Source organism: Excalfactoria chinensis, chromosome 3 (assembly GCF_039878825.1).
Source record: "Excalfactoria chinensis isolate bCotChi1 chromosome 3, bCotChi1.hap2, whole genome shotgun sequence".
NCBI classification, from domain to species: Eukaryota; Metazoa; Chordata; class Aves; order Galliformes; family Phasianidae; genus Excalfactoria; species Excalfactoria chinensis.
The window spans coordinates 42,336,705-42,357,933 of NC_092827.1; the positions used below are offsets into that span (position 1 = coordinate 42,336,705).

General features: G+C 43.5%; 2 protein-coding genes across 3 annotated transcripts; both read left to right on the forward strand.

Annotated features, from left to right (window-relative positions):
- Window positions 1-3,517: 3,517 nt before the first annotated feature.
- Window positions 3,518-9,028, forward strand: GTF3C6 (general transcription factor IIIC subunit 6). Of its 2 annotated transcripts, none has more exons than XM_072331825.1 (6): window positions 3,518-3,674; window positions 4,428-4,508; window positions 5,647-5,710; window positions 6,251-6,295; window positions 6,433-6,546; window positions 8,469-9,028. In XM_072331825.1, exons 1-6 carry the CDS (start codon window positions 3,615-3,617, stop codon window positions 8,759-8,761), a joined length of 657 nt encoding a protein of 218 aa, XP_072187926.1. In that variant the 5' UTR covers window positions 3,518-3,614; the 3' UTR covers window positions 8,762-9,028. The 2 variants fall into 2 exon arrangements, with proteins under 2 accessions (XP_072187926.1, XP_072187927.1); XM_072331826.1 differs by having other exon boundaries at window positions 3,519-3,674; window positions 6,436-6,546.
- A 236-nt stretch (window positions 9,029-9,264) lies between these two features.
- RPF2 (ribosome production factor 2 homolog) lies at window positions 9,265-19,492 on the forward strand. Its single transcript, XM_072331824.1, has 10 exons — window positions 9,265-9,337; window positions 9,520-9,652; window positions 10,467-10,504; window positions 11,173-11,212; window positions 12,673-12,754; window positions 12,862-12,938; window positions 13,799-13,898; window positions 17,253-17,355; window positions 18,360-18,504; window positions 18,656-19,492. The coding sequence occupies exons 1-10, from the start codon at window positions 9,315-9,317 to the stop codon at window positions 18,833-18,835; spliced, it is 921 nt and encodes a 306-aa protein (XP_072187925.1). The 5' UTR covers window positions 9,265-9,314; the 3' UTR covers window positions 18,836-19,492.
- Window positions 19,493-21,229: the final 1,737 nt, after the last annotated feature.

Sequence of the window (21,229 nt, forward strand, 5' to 3'; positions counted from 1 at the left end):
CAGAAGATCCTCTCTAATTCTGAGCATACCAGCTTTAGCTCAAGGCTACCCAGTCCAAGAAGACGAAGAACAGGCCAGCAAAATGGACTGTCTCAGCTACTGAAATGATACACAGCACAGACCTCCAAACAAATGTTTAGGGGGCTACACAGGAAAGAAGTTAATCATCTCCGTCCAGAAGCAGAGCTAGCAGTGGTAAGGTGTGCATGGTTTCTATTTTACTTTTGATGGTATTTTGAAAAAAGGATTGTAAGAAAATTTCTCCAGTGTTTCTCCTGCTTTCTTCTCATCTTCTGCTATCTCAGGCCAGGAAGCGGGAGAGAAGGGGAAAATACTCCCCCTGCTTCTTCTCCCCTGCTCACATAAAGATACTGTGGGTAAGAGTGGCAGAAGTACAGAAGCCAGTGCTCTATGTGCATACAAGTAAGGTACAAGAGAGTTCTCAGAAAGAAGCAGCCATTCTCACCTGCCTCTTTTTTACCTCCAGCTCCCCAGTTCTTCTCAGACCAACTCCCCTTTCACAGCTGAGATTCAGAGCACTCTCTCATGCTGCTTGTCAACCTGCTCCCACCATGATAGACAGCACTCCAAGAGTCAGCAGAAATGCAGTGGCAGAGATTGGGAAGCAGGTGCCAGGTAACAACAAACATTTGTACAGACTAACTGCCTTGTACACACTGGCTCTATGACACCAAGACTGGCATGAATCCTCCAGAAACCTGAGCACAGGACTCAATGAATATCTGACTTCTTCAAGATCCTGCTGTACTGGAATCTGATTCCAGCTCTCAGAACTGAAGGAGAAACCAAGCAAATGGCTATAGAATCATAGAATCACAAGGTTGGAAAGGACCTACAAGATCACCTAGTCCAACCATCCTCTCATTACTATTGCTACCACAAGCCACTAAACCATATCTTGTAGCTTCTCATCCAGACACCTCTTGAACGCTGACAGGGACGGTGACTCCGCCACTTCCCTGGACAGCCATTCCAGTGCCTGACCGCTCTCTGAGAGAAAACGTTCCTTCTTATGTCTAATCTAAACCTCTTCTGGTACAACTTGTGCCCATTTCCTCGGGTCCTGTTTGTTGCCTGGGGGAAGAGGGCAAACCCCTCCTCATCACAACCTTCCTTCAGGAAGTTGTAGAGTGCAATGAGGTCTCCCCTGAGCCTCCTCTTCTCCAGACTAAACAATCCCAGCTCCCTCAGCCGCTCTTCATAAGACTTGTGCTACAGACCCCTCACCAGTTTCATTGCCCTTCTCTGAACATGTTCCAGGGCCTCACTGTCTTTCTTGTAGTGAGGAGCTCAAAACTGAACACAGTACTCGAGATGCGGCCTCACCAGTGCTGAGTACAGGGGGATGATTACCTCTCTGCTCCTGCTGGCCACACTATTTCTAATGCAGGCCAGGATGCTGTCGGCTCATGTTCAGCCAAGCATCAACCAACACCCCCAGGTCCCTTTCCTCAACAAAGTCACCTCCCAGCTCTGTTTCTCCCTCCTCTTACCACTATCTCTGTGTGTTGATCCCATTGCAGCTGGAGTGAGACCACCTAAACTACAAATAGAAAAGTCTCCTTCACTCAACTTTTTAACTCTCCTACTGTACTGCATCTCACTCCATAGTCTTAGGTGGAACATGCTGAACAGAATGAGCACTGTGGAAATAAGTGCTCCACTTTACCCTTCTTTTCCCCATGCTTTTTCTCACAAGGTTGCTAGGATTTCTTTACATGACCTTGAAGGAGCTTTTCAAAAAGATAGAAAGGAACTGTGACACCTATGAGCAGGTTTGCCTTGCAAATTCCTAACTGAATAGGCTCAGCAATAGCTTTAGGGAAATCCAAATCATCCTCTGTAATACTATCAGCCAACTACTTTTGTCCTGAAGCTGATTTATGCTTTGTGACCCTGACCTTTTGTCCAAGGTCTGCACCCAGAAATAAGCTAGTTACTCTCTTACACGCGTTCTTCTGTGTCTCTTTGCACCTTGCAGCACTATATTATCATGTTTACCTTACTTCACATGAAAACATTTTACTGAGGAGCCTCTTCTGAAATTCGCAGGCAATCAGGTTTTGCTTTATCATCCATTTCAGTTACATTTCCAACTTAAAAGAAGCCTTAAAACTACAGTGCTCTTCTCCCGAGCCAGTCAATTCTACAAATAATACAGACACGCAGACTGTGCGTGTGTACACACACATACCTCTGCACGTACATATAGGTGTGTGATATATGTGTAATATCATCTATTTCCATTTAAAAATACTAAATTCTGTATTCTTTGCACTAGAAAGCACAGAAATCCTTTGACAGGTACTCACAGTCTAAACAGACTCAACTAAAAACCTCAGCAAAGACTCTCAGTGGTTTTAGAAATTATTTAACCTCTTACTCAGACTCAGCTAAGGCCTCACAACAAACCTAACTGCTAAGCAGGGGATGGAGAAAGGGTAATTGCCTTCTGCAGAGGGGTTGAGAAGGAATTCCAAGCACGAAGATAAAAATCAAAAGAAAACAGGAAAACAAGAGAAAGCAGAAAGCCAGGAGATATTGATGAAGTATTTCAGTGAACATTTTCTGACTTCCCGTAGTGTAACATAACTGCAGCGACGCTTATTTGCTAAAACAGGAAGTTCAAATCTCTAATTTAAGAACTTCCATACTAAAACTTCGCAGACGTAGAGGGCCAAGGCTAAAATAGGCATTAACATGCTCAAAATGCAAGTTAAACACACAGAAAACAGCGAGGATGCAGAACTCAAACGTGATTATTTACTTAAAAAATTTAATGTTTGGTTGTCATTGACTCAGTCTGACCTATAGACCATCCTGGTACATGCAGTGTGTGCACACAGACCTCCCAAGTACAGTCAGGATCGTTAGCTGAGGTCCTAAAAACACAAAATCTGGATCCTCGAACACAGCCATTTCTGGCTTTATCTCACCAAGCAGCTCAATCTCCCTGGCAGAGTCTGAGGATCCTCCTGGCAATACCTTCATCTAACTCTTGTAAGAGAGGAATCGTTGAGGTGCACTTGCTGGTTTAGGACAGACCAAGCCACATCATGAACACTCACGGCAGGTGCAGGCTTAGCGTCCCTACCTGTGTGCAGAACCGGCCCCAGTTTGTCAGTCGTTCTTACTGCAGCCTCATATAACTCCCCCAATCTAGCGCTATGTCAGGGATTATTAAACCTCCAGCCTTGACAGGAAACAAAACGAAGCCGAACGCAGGCTTCCCTAAGAATAACTGCTGAGCTAACCGGTACGGTCAGGGATTTTTCTAGGAGAAAACCCAGGGCGCCGCACTGACATTTGCGTTCTCCTCCTTAAGACAGAGCTTAGGCAGAGGCAGCCGTGAATTCCCTCGGCACCAGCTTTTATTGCTATCACCGGTATTTAACATTCTAATGCATGATGGTGGCACAGTGCGCAAACAGACACCCCCGCCACAGGCGGAACGACAGCCGCAGCCACAAAGCGCCTCACGGCCGCCCCCTGCTGGGGCACGGACAGGGGCGGGGCCGGGCCCCATCTAAGATGGCGGCGCCGCGCCCACGTGGTGCGCGCTGAGGGCAGGCGGTGGGAGAGCGGCTGGCGACATGGCGGCGGCGGCGGAGGGCGTGGAGGGAGGCGAGAGGGAAGAAGAGGATGAGGTGGAGGTCGGTCTGCGTGTTCCTCGAGCTCCTCCGTTTCTCGGGCGGCGTTAGGGGAGGGGGCGCGGCGATATCGCTCCGCTCTGCCCCCTCGTGTCCCGCCGGTGCGCCCCGCGCCGCCGCTGGGGAAGGGCCGCGGGTGAGGAGGGCCGGGGGGTGACGGGGGTGCGGGGCCGGCACGGAGCGGCCGCGTGTCCGCTGTGTGCGCTGGGTCTGCGCCTCCGCTGCGTCCGTGCTCTGCACGTTTTGTCCCTGTGGCTGTTCTGAGTTACGTTTGCTGGAAAACAGCGTTAGTGGGAAGCGCTTTTCCAGTACCAGGGGCTGCTTCCCCCTCTTAAAGCACACGTTTTGAGGAATGCGTGCTTATTTTAACCTCTCGTTTTGCTATAGCTTACCTTAGATACTTAACGTCTGGAAAATGTGTTTTGAAATGCACGACTGGACACGTTGTTAAAGCTCGCCCTGCTTTCCCCACGTTGATTCTCACTTTCCCAAAGTAAATGGCTTTTCAGGGGTGTAGAGCTCTCTCTCTTCCTAGCTAGGAAGAAAAAGGTCAGGCAGGCCAGGTGCGAAGCAGCTGTTTGATGGAGCAGTGGGTAGCAGCGCTCCCATGGGTGTTCTCAGGTCTGCCATCTTCTGCGGGCGAGATGCAGAATAAGCTGTTTTAGGGCCCATTGATGCTGGAGTTCTGCGTCTCTGTGTTTTTTTCTGTAGTTCAGGTACATCAGTAAGAGATGCACGTTGTAACTTATCTTGCAGGAGCAGCTGGTGATGGTGGAGCTGTCGGGAATTATCGATTCAGACTTCTTAGAGAAATGCGAGAACAAATGCAAGATTTTGGTGAGTGATTACAGCACAATAGGAAAGGGGTAAGTGAGCACACGTGTAACAACAGCGCAGGGCTGTTTCCAAATGCCTTGAGGTCGATGAAGTTGAGATAAAGTCTTTGGTAGAGAGCTGCATGAGCTTTCTTGGCTGTATTTGGCTGTGGGTTGTGGGCATTCTATCGGAAGCAGCATGTTGTTCCTGAATAGAGGAAATACTTTCAGAAGTATATTTCGCTTTGGAACAGGTTGCCCAAGGAGGCTGTGGATGCCCCATCCCTGGAGGCATTCAAGGCCAGGCTGGATGTGGCTCTGGGCAGCCTGGTCTGGTGGTTGGTGACCCTGCTCATGGCATGAGGGGTTGAAACTACATGATCTTTGTGGCCCTTTTCAACCCAGGCCATTCTATGGCTCTATGAAGTATATATACATTTTTATTACCCCTTTTGTTTTTAAGATCTTAGTTTTCTAAATCATGTATCATAACACAAATAAATGTGAAATATGTTTCTTTAAATGAACTGGACACAGCAGAGACGCTGTGTTTCTGCATTGCACTGTGTTCTTGCAGATGTTGTTTGGTTAATTCTACTTACTGTGAATATAAAGGATAACCAGACTTATTATACGTTGCCAACTGCAAAGGTGAAAGAAACCATCTCAGAGTGCGCAACTGGTCAGACTGTGTGAGGTGGTAGAGTCAGTTTTGAAACCTTAAATAGAGAAATGCAGTCCAAGTTCATAAATTATCCACTGCTGGATGAATGTGCGTTAATAAGCTGATTGGCTTCTTGGGTCTGACCTAATTCTCTTGAAATGCGTTACGGTGATAATTATTGATGATTGAGTATATGCTTTTCAACAGTGTTTTTTCACCGGGATGCTTATAAATATTGTGCTTTGAGATTCTCTTGCAGTGCTGTTAGAATAGCGTTAATTATCTGCATTATATACTACTCATACCCAGCCTACCTGGTCTCATTCACAAAATCAGCATGCCTTGAGACTGTTGATATTATATCATGGGAAAGCTTACAAGACTTACCAAAGCTCCAGTAAAAGATTCTGCATTGTGCTGTGCTCAGCACTCTCTGGTTGTACAGTAAGAAATGGACTCCTAACATGTATGTTTTTTTTCCCCCGTTTCTTTATAGGGAATAGAGACAGAGAGACCCATTTTGCAAGTGGACAGATATGTCTTTGCAGGAGATTATGAAGGTAGGGAAAATAAAAGACTCTCTCCTTGTTCACATTTCCCAAAGAACCTTCTTAACATTATGGTTATATTTTGTCACTGCAAATGGAGAATATGAGACAGTGAAGAACTGAAGATCTTGATGGTGTCTGTATAATAATAGAGAGCAGCACCATCTACATTTGCCACGCATCCATATTTATTTACTGGACAGTATTCCCGGACTCGATTGTGGGGTGTGCCACCTGTTATTTCTGAAGGAAAAAAATATGGAGCAATAGATGTCCTGGAGTAAGTGCTTGCAGTCTCCTGTATAAGCAGAACTGACGTGCTGTGCAAACTGTGGCTCTCCTATTTGCCTTATGGTGATGTAACCGGGAAGGAAATGATCTGAAACCCTCTAATGTAGATAGACACTGCTGTCTGTTTCTGCGTTGGCAAGGGTTAACAAAGACTTGGCCATTGGGTGAGGCTGGAAATCAGAGCATTTCCAGAGTTGTGAGTACAGTGCCTGTAGCTGCTAGAAATTAGTGTCTAAGGCTTTTTCACTTTGTTTTCCTTAGATGCCTTGGGAACCTGCGTGTTTTTTGAGGAAAACACAGAGCATGGTAATGGTAACAATTTGATGTCCTGTTTATTGTTAAAGCCTGCGAGACTCAAAATAATCTTAGTCTTGTCGCAGCTGATAGTGCAATTCACTGTAATGATTGCCTTTTGGGTGTTGTTTTATCTCCTCTCTTCATAGTAGATGCTGAAGGCAACCAGAAACTACAGCTGAAATACAAGTGCCACACGATGAAGAAGCTGAATATGACACGGACGCTTTTGACAGAGAAGAAGGAAGGAGAAGAGAGCATTGGTTAGTGCACTGCCTCTAATGTATAGGGCCATTGATGGGTTATACTATGAGTGTCGGCTTTGAGCTGAGTGATTGATTCAAGTATGCAAAATTTAGAGGAGCTTCCTTCCTTAGGCAACAAATATATACTTAAAAATATAAATAAATCGGATTCCTTCTGCTCAGAGTTGCCTCCAGTAGGAGATTCCTGCAGAAAGATGTAAGCACTGCTCAAACGTATGCTGAGATTCCCTGGCATGCTTGTCTGTCATATAGAAGTTTTGGCATTTGTTGTGCAATCTGAGGCAATACTTTTATTAGTTCTAAATTGATTCTTCTTTCTGTCACCTTAGTGCTTTTTGAATCTGTGTAAAATTTGGAAATCTATAATGTCCTTGGTAAGAAGTTCCATCTTCTACATACTAATTTGTTCTTACGTAATATATAGTTAATTGAACCTAACTTACAAGTAAGTATATACCTAGCAGACCATACCCTTTTTATTCTTTTCATACTATAGGCAGGACTCTGCTTATACATTTGCTTTATTTCACTGTTTGTTTTTTTATATATACCAAAGTCTGTGCTGTTCAATATTCAGATACTGGGTGTCCCCCCTACATGTAGTAATGCTCATTAGCAGCATCGCGTTGCTTTTAGCTACCTCTGCTCACTCAAGTCAGTGTTACTGCTTCATATTTTAAGAATACGTGGCTATTTAGTATTAAACGTGGGTAGTTGGCAAGACATTGCTTGTAAGTTGTGTAATGTATTATCTGGAATGTAACCACAACCCAGCAGTCTTAGTGACACCATGCATTCCAACTCTTCATATAATTATGTAATAATAACAGACACTATTCACTTTAAAATGCCATAAAGTAGAGAATGTGTTACTTTATAAAAAGGCCCGTTTTATTTCGTTTTTCTTTTTTTCCCCACAGGGAGCAGCAATGATACTGCCAAATATTCCTTCTGTACTCTGACAGAACTTAATCTTGTGCATATTAAGTAATTAAAACATCTTGTGAGTTGGCAGTATGTACTGCCTAAAAGTTTATTGAAGTGGGAAGGGAATCCCGGTTCTGTTTGCAGTCTGTTGAGAATATATATATATATACATATATATACATCCATATTTATATATCTATGCATATTATATTTATGTATTTATATATATATAATATATAAAGCCAAACGCTTAATACACTTGAGTTCAGTAGATGACGCCTTCATATGCTCTCTGATTTTGTTCCATGTTGCAACACTAGATGTTCTCAGGTTCATGTGAACAAACATATCCACTTCATTGCATTTTTAACTTGTGTTATCAGTATAGCGTAGTTTTATATCTCATAAGTTACCTTAAGTTGCGCCAGGGCAAGTTCAGGTTGGATATTAGGAAGAATTTCTTTACCGAAAGGGTGGTTAGGTACTGGAATAGGCTCCCCAAGGAGGTGGTTGAATCGCCATCCCTGGATTTTGGATGTGGTACTCAGGGATATGATTTAGCAGAGGTTTTTTAGAGATGGGGTACTGGTTAGGCTGCGGTTGGACTTGATGATCTTCAAGGTCTTTTCCAACCTGGGTAATTCTATGATTCTATGATTGTTATGACTTTCCTGTTTTTCATTACTCTCTTCGTTGCCTTCCTTCATTACCTTCATAGCCCTACTTCTCAAGGAACATGAATTCAAGGAGATGCTCAGTGCAGAAACTGGTGTTGGTCCGAGTTTTTGAAAGCTGTCTTTCTATCCTAAATGGTTCTTTTCCTTAAATGTTACTTTGGCTCAGCACTGGTCATCTGTGAGAAGATGAATTTTTTTCCTAGCTAACTCCTCACTAATTGGTGAGAAATCTGTTCGGACTGGATGATCTTTTAGGTCTTTTCCAACCTTGGTGATTCTATGATTCTAATGCTGATTTTTCCTTTGTTGCATCAGGTGGTGTGGAGTGGTTACAAATCAAGGACAGAGAGTTTTCCTACAGAAGGCTTAATACCATTTGTAACTTTCGGTACGAACAGGAAGATTCCGAGGAGTCAGCTCAGGCCCCGGATAAACTGACTGAGGAGGCAGAGGGGGAGGAGAGCGACAGAGGACATTCTGACATGGACTGTGACATGGAAAAGCCAGGTAGCTTGGAGGCAGCTGCTGCTTCTATCCCTCTGCCTGACAGCCCCGCTTCCGAGGCGGATTCTCCTCACAGCGCTGCCTTAGGCGATACGCCTCCGTGATGCCGGCTCTCTTCAGAACTTGTTTGCTGAGTTAAGGGGCCAATGACACAACTTGTTGTTTGATCGGAGCAGTTTGTGGTGGGGAGGGATCGGCACCGCGTTCTTGTGCGTTCCTGTCGTGTTTGGATTATGCTGGGGAGAGCTTTAGTGCTTATTTTCTACTTGTTTTTGATGCCGATGGGAAATGCGTGCATCTCTACCTCAGAACGGAAGAAAAGGAAACAGCTACGTACTAATGAAATAAAAAGACCCCGCCTTTGAACAGTACGGGTGTATTGGGTGTATTGTGTGTCTTGTGAAAAGAGGGTGAATTGGCTGCCCGAGTGTCCCTGAGGGTCCCTATCGCCCACGGGCGGATCGTCAGCTGAGCCGTGCGGCCCCCAGGTTCAAAACGACGTTTCCGCCCGCCACAGCCTGCAGCCGGAAATGGCGCCGCTCGGATCGCGCCGCGCGGTTCTATTTGCTCCCCGCGCATGCGTACTGCGGCGGGCCGTGCCCTCGTGCCGCTCCGGATGCCGGATGTGACGCACCGGAAGCCGCGCGTGAGGCCGCCATGGACGCTCTGGACCGGGTGGTGTGAGTGGGGAGAGCGCCGTGTCCGAGCTGCGGGCGGGACGTGGGGACCGAGAGGGGGGAGGGGGGAGGGTCGGCGCGGTGCCTCAGCAGCCGCGTTATTCATCCGTACGAGCTCCGCGCCCCCCATGTAGCGCCGCTCCTCTTAAGCGGGTCCGTTTGTAGCTGTGGATTTGCTGTTGCAGAAAGCCCAAAACCAAGAGAGCGAAAAGATTCCTGGAGAAGAGAGAGCCCAAACTTACGGAGAACACCAAAAATGCCATGCTTATCAAAGGGGGAAACGCCAACTCCACCGTGACTGAGGTGCTCAAAGACATTGTAAGTCCGTACCCTAGGAGAAGAGCTTATATTTTGAAATATAAGCACATTTGAAAACGAGAGGGTGAGGTGCAGGGCTGGGACGGGGCCATGCAGCTAAAAGCACATCCACGTCTCATAGGCTGCCTGTGTGTGTATTGATGCAGGGTTCAGCCTCTCCCTAAACATAAACTCGCCCATCTTGGCTCAGTACCTGACAACATAGTAGTTAGTTACATACAGTAGCTGTTCTGGTGCTGTTTTCTCACTGTGCTTTGTCGTTTTATTGCTGTCTTCTGCTGATGATATATCACAGTATCACAGTATCATGTGAGTTGGAAGGGACCTTAGGTATCATCGAGTCCAGCTCCCGGGATTCGAGCCTTCTGTGTAGCGAAGCGGCACTTCTACCCCTTGCTCCACAGGGGGGATTCAAACCCCGGGCCTCCGGTGTTGCAAGCAGCAATTCTACCGCTGCACCACCAGGGCACACATATTCAGATGGCTGTTCATTCACTTTGTGTGTGTTTGTGTGTGTTTTTTCCCCTCAGGCTTGTATTACACAGCTTTGATTTCAGTTGTTTCTTAGTTTATTTCTTAGTTCCTAGAAACACACCCTTCCTGTGTTAACTGTGATCCAGAGTTAGGATTGCCACTGCGGAGGGATTTATTGTTAGCAGGCTTTTTAGAGGTCACTTGTTTTCTGGATTGAAAACAATGATAGGTAAACAATGATACTACGTATTGTGCTCTTGTAAGGTGCAGAGTTTAAGGAAAAACAGTGCCGTGCATTTAGATGTATCTGACGTAACGCGTTTAACTTTGTCTCTTGCAGTATGCTCTGAAGAAGCCTTTTGCTGTGATGTATAAAAAGTAAGTGGTCGCGTGCAATACAGTGTTGGTTGATTTCAAAGCCTGAACAGAGTTGCTGGTTAGCACAGGGGCTTGGACTAAGCAAGGGGTTACAGAAGGTGGCTGAGATTCATCTTCAATTGTAGTAGGCTGTAAACCAGCGGCATGCAGTCAGTGTCGGTGCAGAGCCATTGCAGTTCTGTGGCAGGTGTTAACACAGCAGGATTCAACAAACTTGAACAATTGGCTTCCACAGTTCTGAGCTGTGCAAACAGCCAACGAGGTTCTGTGTCAGATAGGTAGGCTGCTTATAATGGCAGGATTGGTCTTGCTTAAAGTAGGAAGCCATTGCCTGTATGGATGTGGGATAGAAGCGTGAATTTTAAGAGCTAAACTGAACATTGGATGAACAAGCAGAGTCAGTAGTTGGTGAAGTGTCAGTGATGTAGTTGTTCTGAAAGTTGGGCTCCAGGAGACAGGAATCATATAAAAGTTTACTTAACTTGGCAGTGGCGGCATTAAAGAACACATGACAGTATAAGTATGGCCTACATTTTGAACTAGTGGTGAACTTCTAGTGCTGCAGATTCCACCAGAATCGTAATGTCAGCAGAAAAAGAACTGAAGTGCGTATCTCAGATTTGACAATTCTTTTTTTTATCCCCATCCCCTCCCTCACTTCCTATCAGGAAAAATATCACCAGGCCTTTTGAGGACCAAACATCATTGGTAAGTACAGACCGTATCTTTTCTTATGAGATCTTGCAGCTGTGCAATTGTGAATAACGTTACTGGGGGATCATTTTCTGTTATGCTGTCAGAAGTTTGATGAGAAACAAGTCTGTAATAAATTTGGGTAAGCTGAAGGTAGGATTACATCTAGATTTATGGTATGAGTAGGTATTTTATTCTTCCATCTGCAAGGCAGAATCCTTGTGTTGTGAGGATGTTGTTTAGGGAAAAGTGGCTCATCAGAGGCATGGAGAAGAGCATTTTGGAAGGGATGGGAAAGACTGCAGATCCACTTAATGAGATGTGCCTGTCTGCATTTTTCTCTTGCTTTAATGTTTTAAGGTCATGCGAATTTATGAGGAAGACAGGAAAAAATAGAAGCGCAGATCCTAAGATTACATCACCTCAAAGATCATCAAGTCCAACCACAGCCTAACCATAGTACCCTAACTAACAACCCTCTGCTAAATCATATCTCTGAGCACCACATCCAAACGGCTCTTAAACACATCCAGGGATGGTGATTCAACCACCTCCCTGGGGAGCCCATTCCAGTGTTCAAATGTGTGTGTGAAGAAAAAAATCACGTAGACATGCCAGGCAAAACCTTTTTTTCTTAATGGAACATGAAACATACGTAGCAGGAAAAATGTGCAAGGTTATTAGCTGAAAATAAACTCCTTACAGCCATGTAGCAGGATGATGTAGGTCACAGCCATGTGCAAACTAGCTGTATTAATTCTAGGAAAACATGGCAGCTAAAAACATTCTGATGCTTCTGGTCCTACAGGAAACTTGCATTCTCATAGCACAGAATAAACAGTGGAGCTGGTCATCAATACGTGTGTTAGTGAACAATCAGAGGGGTACAGAAAATCAAGTTATTTTTTTCTTTTGAACTTGATTACATACATTTTTCATTAGTCAGTTTAGTGGCATATGAGATATTGCAGTATAAATGGGACACATCTTAAGCCTTTGAGTTTGTTGCATCCCTTTAATGAAATACCATGGAGCTGTTGAGAATACTTAGGGATGTCAAAGTGAGGTAATGAAGAGCCGTGTGCCCGAGTCTCAAGGGGAGTCCCCTGGAGGTCTGTTCTTGATCTGCCTTCAGTCAATACTTTTCTGGGACCTGGAGGCAGAGCTCAGTGCTGAAGTGTGATTTGTGCATGCAGTTCACCCAGGCAGGGATTGCTCTGTGGGTTGTCTTTTCTGACCTCCCAGAAATGAAGAGCTGCAGGCAGGGCAGAGCATTCTCATGAGCCTCTTAGCTGCTGTTGTACTGGGAGATGTGGCAAGTTCTTCTGCTTCATAGCTGCTAAGTACAGGTATAGAAATTCAGGTACTTTTCTGGTAGACGCAGTTCTTAGTAAGCAGGTTGTATACTGAATATTTTAAACACTTCCGAAGGGAAAACTCCGTGATTTATCATTTTTTCTTTTTCCCAATTGTAGGAATTCTTTTCCAAGAAATCAGATTGTTCTTTGTTTCTGTTTGGCTCTCATAACAAGAAGAGACCCAATAACCTGATAGTAGGTAATATGTCTCGGGTTGTTGTTTGGATGGAAAAATCTAGCTTCCAGTGGATATTTAAGTAGCTGTATTTTCTTCATTTTTGGTGTGATTTTTCTTTGCTTTTGCAGGTCGCATGTTTGATTACCATGTGCTGGACATGGTTGAGCTAGGCATTGAGAACTTTGTGTCCTTGAAAGACATCAAGGTAAGGAGTTGCTATAGGCTTTCAGTGACATCTGCCGGTGGCTTTTGTCGGTGCATTTACTTTTCCTGCATATTAAAGACCAGAGGGTTTTCTGAAGAAAGTGTTTCACGCTGCGCTTGAGTATTGCTAGTTGGTGCTTCCATACGGCGTTACTTTGTGTGCTGCTTTGGTTTGCATATGGCAGGCTTGCTGTAAGCTTACTACAACCTTATTTACAAACTCATTTGTGAACCAATGGCACAGGGGAGAGGTTATTCTACAGCTGGATTATTTTCATCAGCACAGCCATGTTGGTATGAAGATGTCTTGAAGACGGGCAGTTTATCAAAAGTGCATGAAATACTTCAAACGCTGCAAAAATAAGGGATGTTTCTGGTCGTTGCTTTCACTGGTTTGTTGCAGGGCTGTCCAGGGGTATGGCTTTTTATAAATGTGAACCTTTCCCTTGAAATCGGGTTGTTTGCAGTGTTCATGGTGGAGAATTATAGTCAGGTAATTGTGTCTGTTGGTCAAAATTAGGATTCGGTGGTTGACTGTTCTTTTGGCTTTTGTTACGTGCTCTCCAGTATCAAAGGACAGCAGATCTGTTTACCTCCAGTTTGCTTTGTTAGGAGTTGCAGTCAAATTAACGTTTGTTTTCACTGGGAGGAGGGGCTGCTTTGCATGTTTTATAGTAAAGAACATGGTTTTAAAACCTGGTGATACAGTTCATCTGTTTAGAAACAGAAGCGTCTGTTCTGTCTAGAGATTACAGGTCACCGTTTCTCATTCAGTGTTGAATGGATAAGCAGCCATTAATACAGTAATCAGTTCCCCAATATGGTCTGAATTTTTGTTGCTTTAAAATTCTTATCCCACAGAACAACAAATGTCCTGAAGGAACAAAACCTATGTTGATATTTGCTGGTGACACGTTTGATTTAAACGAAGAATACAGGAGACTGAAGAGCCTTCTTATTGGTCAGTATATAGTTATTTGAGCAGCAGGATGGCATAAATCTGTCACAGTGTGATGTACTGGGAAACGATGGCTTGTCAGTAACTGTTTGCTCTCGTCTGACACGGAAGGAAACCAAGAGGGGAGGCACTTGTAAATTTCACATGGCGTGAAATTAGAGCTAAGTAAACATCACGATTGATGAAGAAAACTAGCCTAAAAGACCCCGAAGTTGAAAATGGGTGCTCACTAAGGTTCATGATGTTGATTGTGTGGAGAATTTTGGCATTTTTCACAAAAGTATTTACTTTGTCCTTACACTGCCTGCTGTATTGCTTTCCTGACAAAATGAATATCTGATTTTGAATCAGTGGGTTGATTTCATTAAGTGAGATGTTTTTGCTTACAGAAAATGTCGGTGTAGTTGAGCCTGCGTTTTTATTATGAAAGCATTTTCTGTTGGAAGTTTGGCCAGCTCTCACAAAAGTACCATTGATCTGAGTGTTCGGAATGAATTAGTGCATTAAAAACTAACTGTAAGTAATAGTTGTGCCATAACATCCAGGCAGGATCCTAATAAACAGAACGGCTTGAAGTGTTTTATTCTGCCTCAAGGTTGGAAGCGTCAGAAGTTAAAGCATGCTTTGGGGTTACTGTGGGAAGCTACAAAAAACAATGAAACTTCTTAGGGTAACTTCCTGGGGCTTACAGGTCATGTGGTGCAGTGTCTCCTGACGCTTCAAGAACCAAACCGAAGATGGTTAGAGTGGTAGGTTTCTTATACTTCTTAATAGCTTTCTTAAAAGAATATTACTTCTATAAGCTTAAGTAAAATAGCGAAACTGGCCTGAGAAGAGCAGGCATGTTCTTCCAGTTCTATTCTTGTGTTGTACTGTGTTCCAGAGTCATTTTATTCCTGCACAAGATAGTGCTTTTAAGCTCAGACTTTATTTCTAAGGAAAAACTCCTTTAACAACAGCAAGTAGCTTGTTACTGTATTAGATCTGCTGAGATCCCAGTGGGAATATTAGATAGCAAGCAACTTGGTGTTGCCCAAGCGATGTGATGCTGGTGAACAACCAAGCTTTCACTGGCTTTTGTGCTACCAAGAGGGATCGTTCATGTCACGAGTATCATCTTACAGCAGTTTCTTTGTAGGATTAAAAACCAAGGGTGATTTACTGTCTTCATGTCAAGCAAACACTGTAGTCAGCTTAAAATGTGAAGTGCAAGAACGTATTCAGAAGATAGAAATGGCAGCTGCATTTTAGAGGCCTGAAAGGGCGAGGACATGCTGTTCGTTCTCTGTTTTCATTGTCTGACAAGGTAGTAGGACAGGAATCCATTCTCAGTGTAAGCTCTTGGAATGCAGTTTATGAAACTCTTAAAAACTTCTTATGCTTGCATTTATGAAATATTTCTTCCCTCGAATTGCTGCCTGCTGGTTAGTTTGCTGTTGCATACCACTTTGGTCCTAAAAATGATTAGACATTACATGGCTTTCTTATACACTTTCTGAACTGTTGATCTGTTGGAGACTGCTGCAGTTTTAGATTGGCCTGTTCTTCATAGTGCCTTCCTCACACAGACTTCTGTCCTCCCCAGAGATTTCTGGGTTCTATCTAGTCAAGAAAGGGGATGGCTGGAATAAAAGCCTGGGATAGAGTTTAGACCCCTCCAATGTTAATCATAGCTTCAGAGGTTACAGTATGGTCACCTTCCGGATATGAACTGATACAAGAAGAAATGTATAGGCTAATAGAATTCCTTAATTTTTTGGACTACCTGAAGATTGAAAGGGTTTGTGGAGCTGTCTGCAGGAAAAAGTAAATTAAGAAGTTCTGGAAATGTGTTGATGGAGAAAGAGGTAGAGGTGGAAAGAGAGGAAAAAGCAAGTCTTCAGTCCAACCAAAGCAAGAGATGTAAATTAAGAAACATTAAAAATGTCTGCTCTTTGGTGTACTGAAGTGCAAGGTTTCTGCAGCTGTTGGACACTGCCAGGAAACAGAAATTCCTGACCACCTGCATCTGTTTGGAACAGATCGTCCTGTGGGTAAAAGGATGTCTGATGCCACAGGAAGACACAAGGAGAAGTGTTGCCAGTAAAAGCGCTGTAAACGTACACTTGTGAACCCACAGAGAGCGAATCAAAGGGAAAAGTATGTGCAAAATTGGACAAAGTATTTTATTTGCAACTTCTTGTTAGTAACTACAAATTCAACCCAGGAGGGCAGGAGTGAGAGTATTTAACTGACCAAGGAAATTTCCTGGCTAGACTCCAACTGATACGTGCCAGCAAGACTTTGTTTTGGATGTCATTCTGATGCTGATACCTCTTGGAAAAGGTAGCGGAGGAGAAGACAGCTAGCTGAGAAATCTGAAACGGGACAGAAGGAAAGAGACTGATGTGTTTTGCATCTGTTAGTGGTTCTCCCGTCTTTCAGCATTGCTCTGTCATGTTTATTAGCACACCTTGTTCCCTCAGTCAAGGTCACATTCTTTTTTCCACCCCCTGCATCTGTTGGACAGATTGCTGTGCTTATTTCAGGCGCTGGTTGCACAGTATTTTTCATAGTCTCATGTTAAAAGCTGGCTGAGGATGGCTTATTTTGTATTTAACCTGTCTTTCCGCGTTCTGTTTGCAAACTAAGCAAGTATTTCTGGTGTTTATTTTCTATAGGTGTGTTTTGCTTATTAAATAGAGAAAGTATTAATTGTAATGACAAATATCTCTTACTCAAAGAACTTAAGTGCTTTGTTGTGGGGGAGGCACGAAGGAATTTACATACCAAAACCTTTCTTGCCCAAGTCACTGGGAGGGAAGGTAGATAAGATTAAACAAAATAGTTCTGTTCTGTTTTGTACAAGTCTTTATCATTTCTTTATGTTCTTCCAAGTCTGACTCTGATTAAGAGTCTTGAGTGCTGTCTTAAAAAGGCATCTGAATAAATGGCTTCTCTGTACTAATCTGTTTATCTGAATGTGAACTGGTCTAAACATAAAACAGGATGCGTTTAGTTTTAAGACCTTGTAGCTAAAAAATGTAGAGGAATAGACCGTTCTCCTCTCCCAGTCAGATTGTTAAAACAGAATTACTGCTCTGAAAGGGTATTTGTTCTTGTCCATGCACTTGGGTGTAGGTCCCATATATGAATATTGCTTCTGAATTAACTCTGGGAAGTGTTCCTCTCAGGATTCCTGCATGCACTTGGTTGTGCAAAGACCCTTTTTGTTGCCAGAAGAGAATCTACAGGGACAAGGAGTTTATATCGCTGCTATCGTGTGGCTCCATTATGAAATGAGCCATTTGTTACAGTCATTTCCTGGCTTTGTTTTCAGTCAAGGAATCAGACACTTACTTTTAACTATTTTTTCAGATTTCTTCAGAGGTCCTACCGTGCCCAACATTCGTCTGGCTGGGTTAGAACATGTTCTGCATTTCACAGCTGTCGATGGCAAAATTTACATGAGAAGCTACAAGTGAGTGTGTATTTTACCCATGTTTGCTTTTCTTCTACACTTGTCAAGCTTTCCCGAATTTTAGCCTGTAATTCTGTAATTAAACTGCCTGGAGCAGTAGCAAATTGCATGTAAAACATGTGGTGTGTAGAGGTGTTCCGCTGTAACTCAGAGTAACTTGTGTGGCAGAAGGAAAGCACTTAAGACCTAAGCATGTTCATTCCTTCCTTGTTCATTCCTCTTCCTTCTAGCTAGGAAGACTGTTCTCTCATGGTTGGGCTGGCAATGTGTTGTGAATTGGACTTGGGGAACTGGTGAATTTGGAGAATCTTTTTAGACTTCACAGACTTAGTCTGATGTCAGGCTGATGTCTAGGACTCTGTTGAAGAACAGCAGGCACTACGTTGTAGTCAGAGATACAGAAGAGAAAACAGGAACGTGCAGGACAAGATCATCTTTCTTCCTGAACTGGCTTTTGCTCTCACAGTTCATGGCCTTCCCTCTGTGGGCTGCAAGTGCTGAATGCTTGTGTATTCTGTGCGACTTTGATTTCTCCTGTAACAAAAAAAGCTGTCTACAGTCTCTTTCTTAAACAAACAAAAAACAGTACACACACAGCAAAACAGCACCAACAAAAAAGGCAGACTTTTTGCCTAGGGCTCTGCTGTAAACTGCAGTATATGTTCTATCCCTGTTTACTAATACACAGGGCACTACTTTGAATTTCTGGAACGGTGTGGCTTTTTAGGGTAGTGTAATTGAATTTTAACAGTTGTAATGAGAGTTCTAATCCCATTTAAAAAAACAAAAACAAAAGCTTAACAGATGATATTTTGAGTGTGTTCATGTTGTGATGGAAATTAATGATAAACTTATCGACAGACATCTTTCTGAATAATAGAATTAGCAGCAGCAGTTTGTTTTTAATAATCTTCCCAACTGCAAGATTGAAACTGCCCTTTAGGAAGACAGGTGAATATTTGTCACAAAGGACAATGTTGGTTGCTTTTGTTCTTTCCTTCTAGGGTGCTTCTGAAGAAATCTGGCTGTAAAATACCAAGAATTGAACTGGAAGATATCGGACCTTCATTAGATTTGGTTATGAGGAGAACACATTTAGCTTCAGATGACCTTTATAAGCTATCTTTAAAACAACCCAAAGCCCTAAAGGTAAATCCCTTGGGATCACATGCATCCATGGTTTTAGGCACTTGATTTGGTGGTTTATTGGTGATGATGATACAGGCTGATGCGCCTGGCTCCTCACCAAAGCTACAAGCACACTCTGCTCAGAAGTACTAACGCCGTTCTTCCCTTACAGCCTAAGAAGAAAAAGAACATCTCCCATGATGTGTTTGGTACAACTTATGGTCGAATCCACATGCAGAAACAAGATCTTAGTAAACTGCAGACAAGAAAAATGAAGGGGTTAAAAAAGAGACCAGCAGAGAAGTCAGCTGGAGATGGTGGTATTAGTCCTAAAAAGACAAAATCTGCGTGATGGTCTGGAACAACCTGAAAAGCTATTTGTATCTTAATGTTTTTAAATGTAAATGATAATATAAAAGTGGCAAACACAAAGGATTCAGCTGCCTTTGCCTTTAGTTTTATATTAAAAAAACTCACAAAAATTTCTTTTATGATTTGTCGTTCTGAAGGGAACATTGAGTTATTGAGCTTTAGCTTAGAGCCTGCTTATTTAGAAGGGGAGGGGGGAAACCACAAGATGTAACATGTTTAGTTTTCCAAAGCTGAATATTTATTCTCTTGATATGAGCAAACGTGCTAGTTAAGCAGGTGACTCATTTCCCAAACAGTTTTATGGTTACAGTGTTGGGAAACCTTGGTCAGTCAAACTATCTTATGAATTCCTTGCAGGACCAGCATAGTGTGTACACATAATATGTGCGCCATGACTTCTGCGTTCATTCACTGCTGCTGTGTTTCAGTTTATGCACAGTTGCAATACTTTAATAAACTCCAAACCATTTTCTGAAGTATGAACTCATGACACGTATCTAATGCCAGATTCCTTGCACCAAGCCCTCCTTACCATTTGCAGAATCAGAAGTGATTAAGGTGTTTTCGCTGTATTCATCACCATGGTAGTAAAGTACCTGATGTTTGCTTTAGGCATAAATGAAACCTTTACAGTTTGAATTTTGATCTTTGATGCTTGATTTGTGCCCAGAATGGAAGGAGCAAAGGTAAGTTAGTATTTTTGCTGATCTTAAGTATCTCTATCGTGTTTTATTTTGTGGTATGTGAAGCAACCATGAAAGGTACGAGTCTTCTCTTACCTGTGCTTGAGAGCTGCTTCTCTCCAGAGTGTATCCTTGTGAGTTGGGGAGGACTCTATATTATACGTGCACTGTAGGTACACGATGAACACAGCAGTGCTGCAAGTTTGCTCTTCGGTACTTCCTTTTCTATTCAGTTCTCTTAAGAGTTTCGTCAGCTGAAATGTCGCATCAGAAGGAGACAGCTTCTTATTTTTACTTGTCTCCTCCTTCCTGGATGGCAGCTGTTGGGCAGCTTAGCTGTCCTTGTGTAAGAGCTGAGCTGTAACTCTGGCTGTGCAGATGCCATGGGGTGTTCTTGCTGCACTTGGTTTGATGAAACTTACAGCATGACAAAGAAAAGGCTTTCAAAGTGTGGGGTCTTTCTGAGCTCATTAGGCTGTGTTTTTGGTTTTTTGTATACAAATCGTTTTCAAGTTATGTTGCTATCGGGGATTGAAATCTGTTCAGTTTCTGGTAAGTACTTTGTATTAGTCAAAGTGGTGCTGTCTTGGTGCCAAGTGGGCAGTGTGAGTTTCTTAGTGTGCAAGGAGATAGTTGCTAGCTTGGTTTCATCCTGAGCTCACTTCATGTCTTTTGGAGAACTTTCAGCCTTGCTTCAAAGCAGCAATTAAGCCATGAGATGGGTGGCAAATGTGATCTCTGTTGTACAGCGTGTAAGATGGCACCTCTGCATGGCAGGCAATGCTGTGGTTTGAGTATCTGGTTTGACTCAAGGTAAGTGGAGATACGAGGGCTAAATATAACAACTTTATAGTTACATGTTCTTCTTTCTCACAGTCTTTTAAAGCGTGAGGAAACTTGTCAGATGCTGCACTGTAGGTGTGTGTGTGGGGAACAGAACATGCTGTGCTCAAAGGGCAGCTGTCAAAAGGGGCCTCACCACAATTGCCCCTTGCGTCTGCAGCTCTGTAGGTCTGAAAGTACATAAAGGTGACCTCCAGGGCTCTGTGGTGTGTGCAAGGCACAGCTGGCATGTTCACCTCTCCTTTTTTCATCCCCCTCCCTTCCAGTGATGCACTGGAGACAGCTTCATTTGTGGGTTGTAGAGATGAGTTTGGTTTGGTGGAGAAGCTCCCCCCTGGCAAGGCGTGCTTCCCAAAGCCATAACCGCACAGCAGAGCGGAGGTGGAGCTGCAGATGGGGAGTCATGCCCACACTGTCCCGAGCTGAGCTGGCAGGGACAGGATTGGTGCCTTCTGCATCGCTGTGGTTTGTGTGCTTATGTTGCACAGCTGTGCTGCTGTGCTGGCACCTTTCCTGCTATTGCTAATGAGGCTGCTGTGATTAAAGGTAATGATGCAGTTACACGATGAATTCTAACCGCACTATAAGTGTACTTGGCACTTTTTGTATGGTATGATTTAAAAAAGGTTGGAGGAGAGACAGGTAAATACAGAGCGATGCCATATGCTGGGCTCTTGGAATTCCCACATTTTTGGGAATCAGTCCCACACAGGTATCACAGTGATCACAACCTCAGTCTGTGTTAGTACAACGTGACAGAGCGAGCACTGAGGGGAATGAGTGGTGTCTGCCTGCAGCCAATGTGTGAACTCCTTTTTATTGCCCAGATTTTGTGGGTTTGAGTTTTA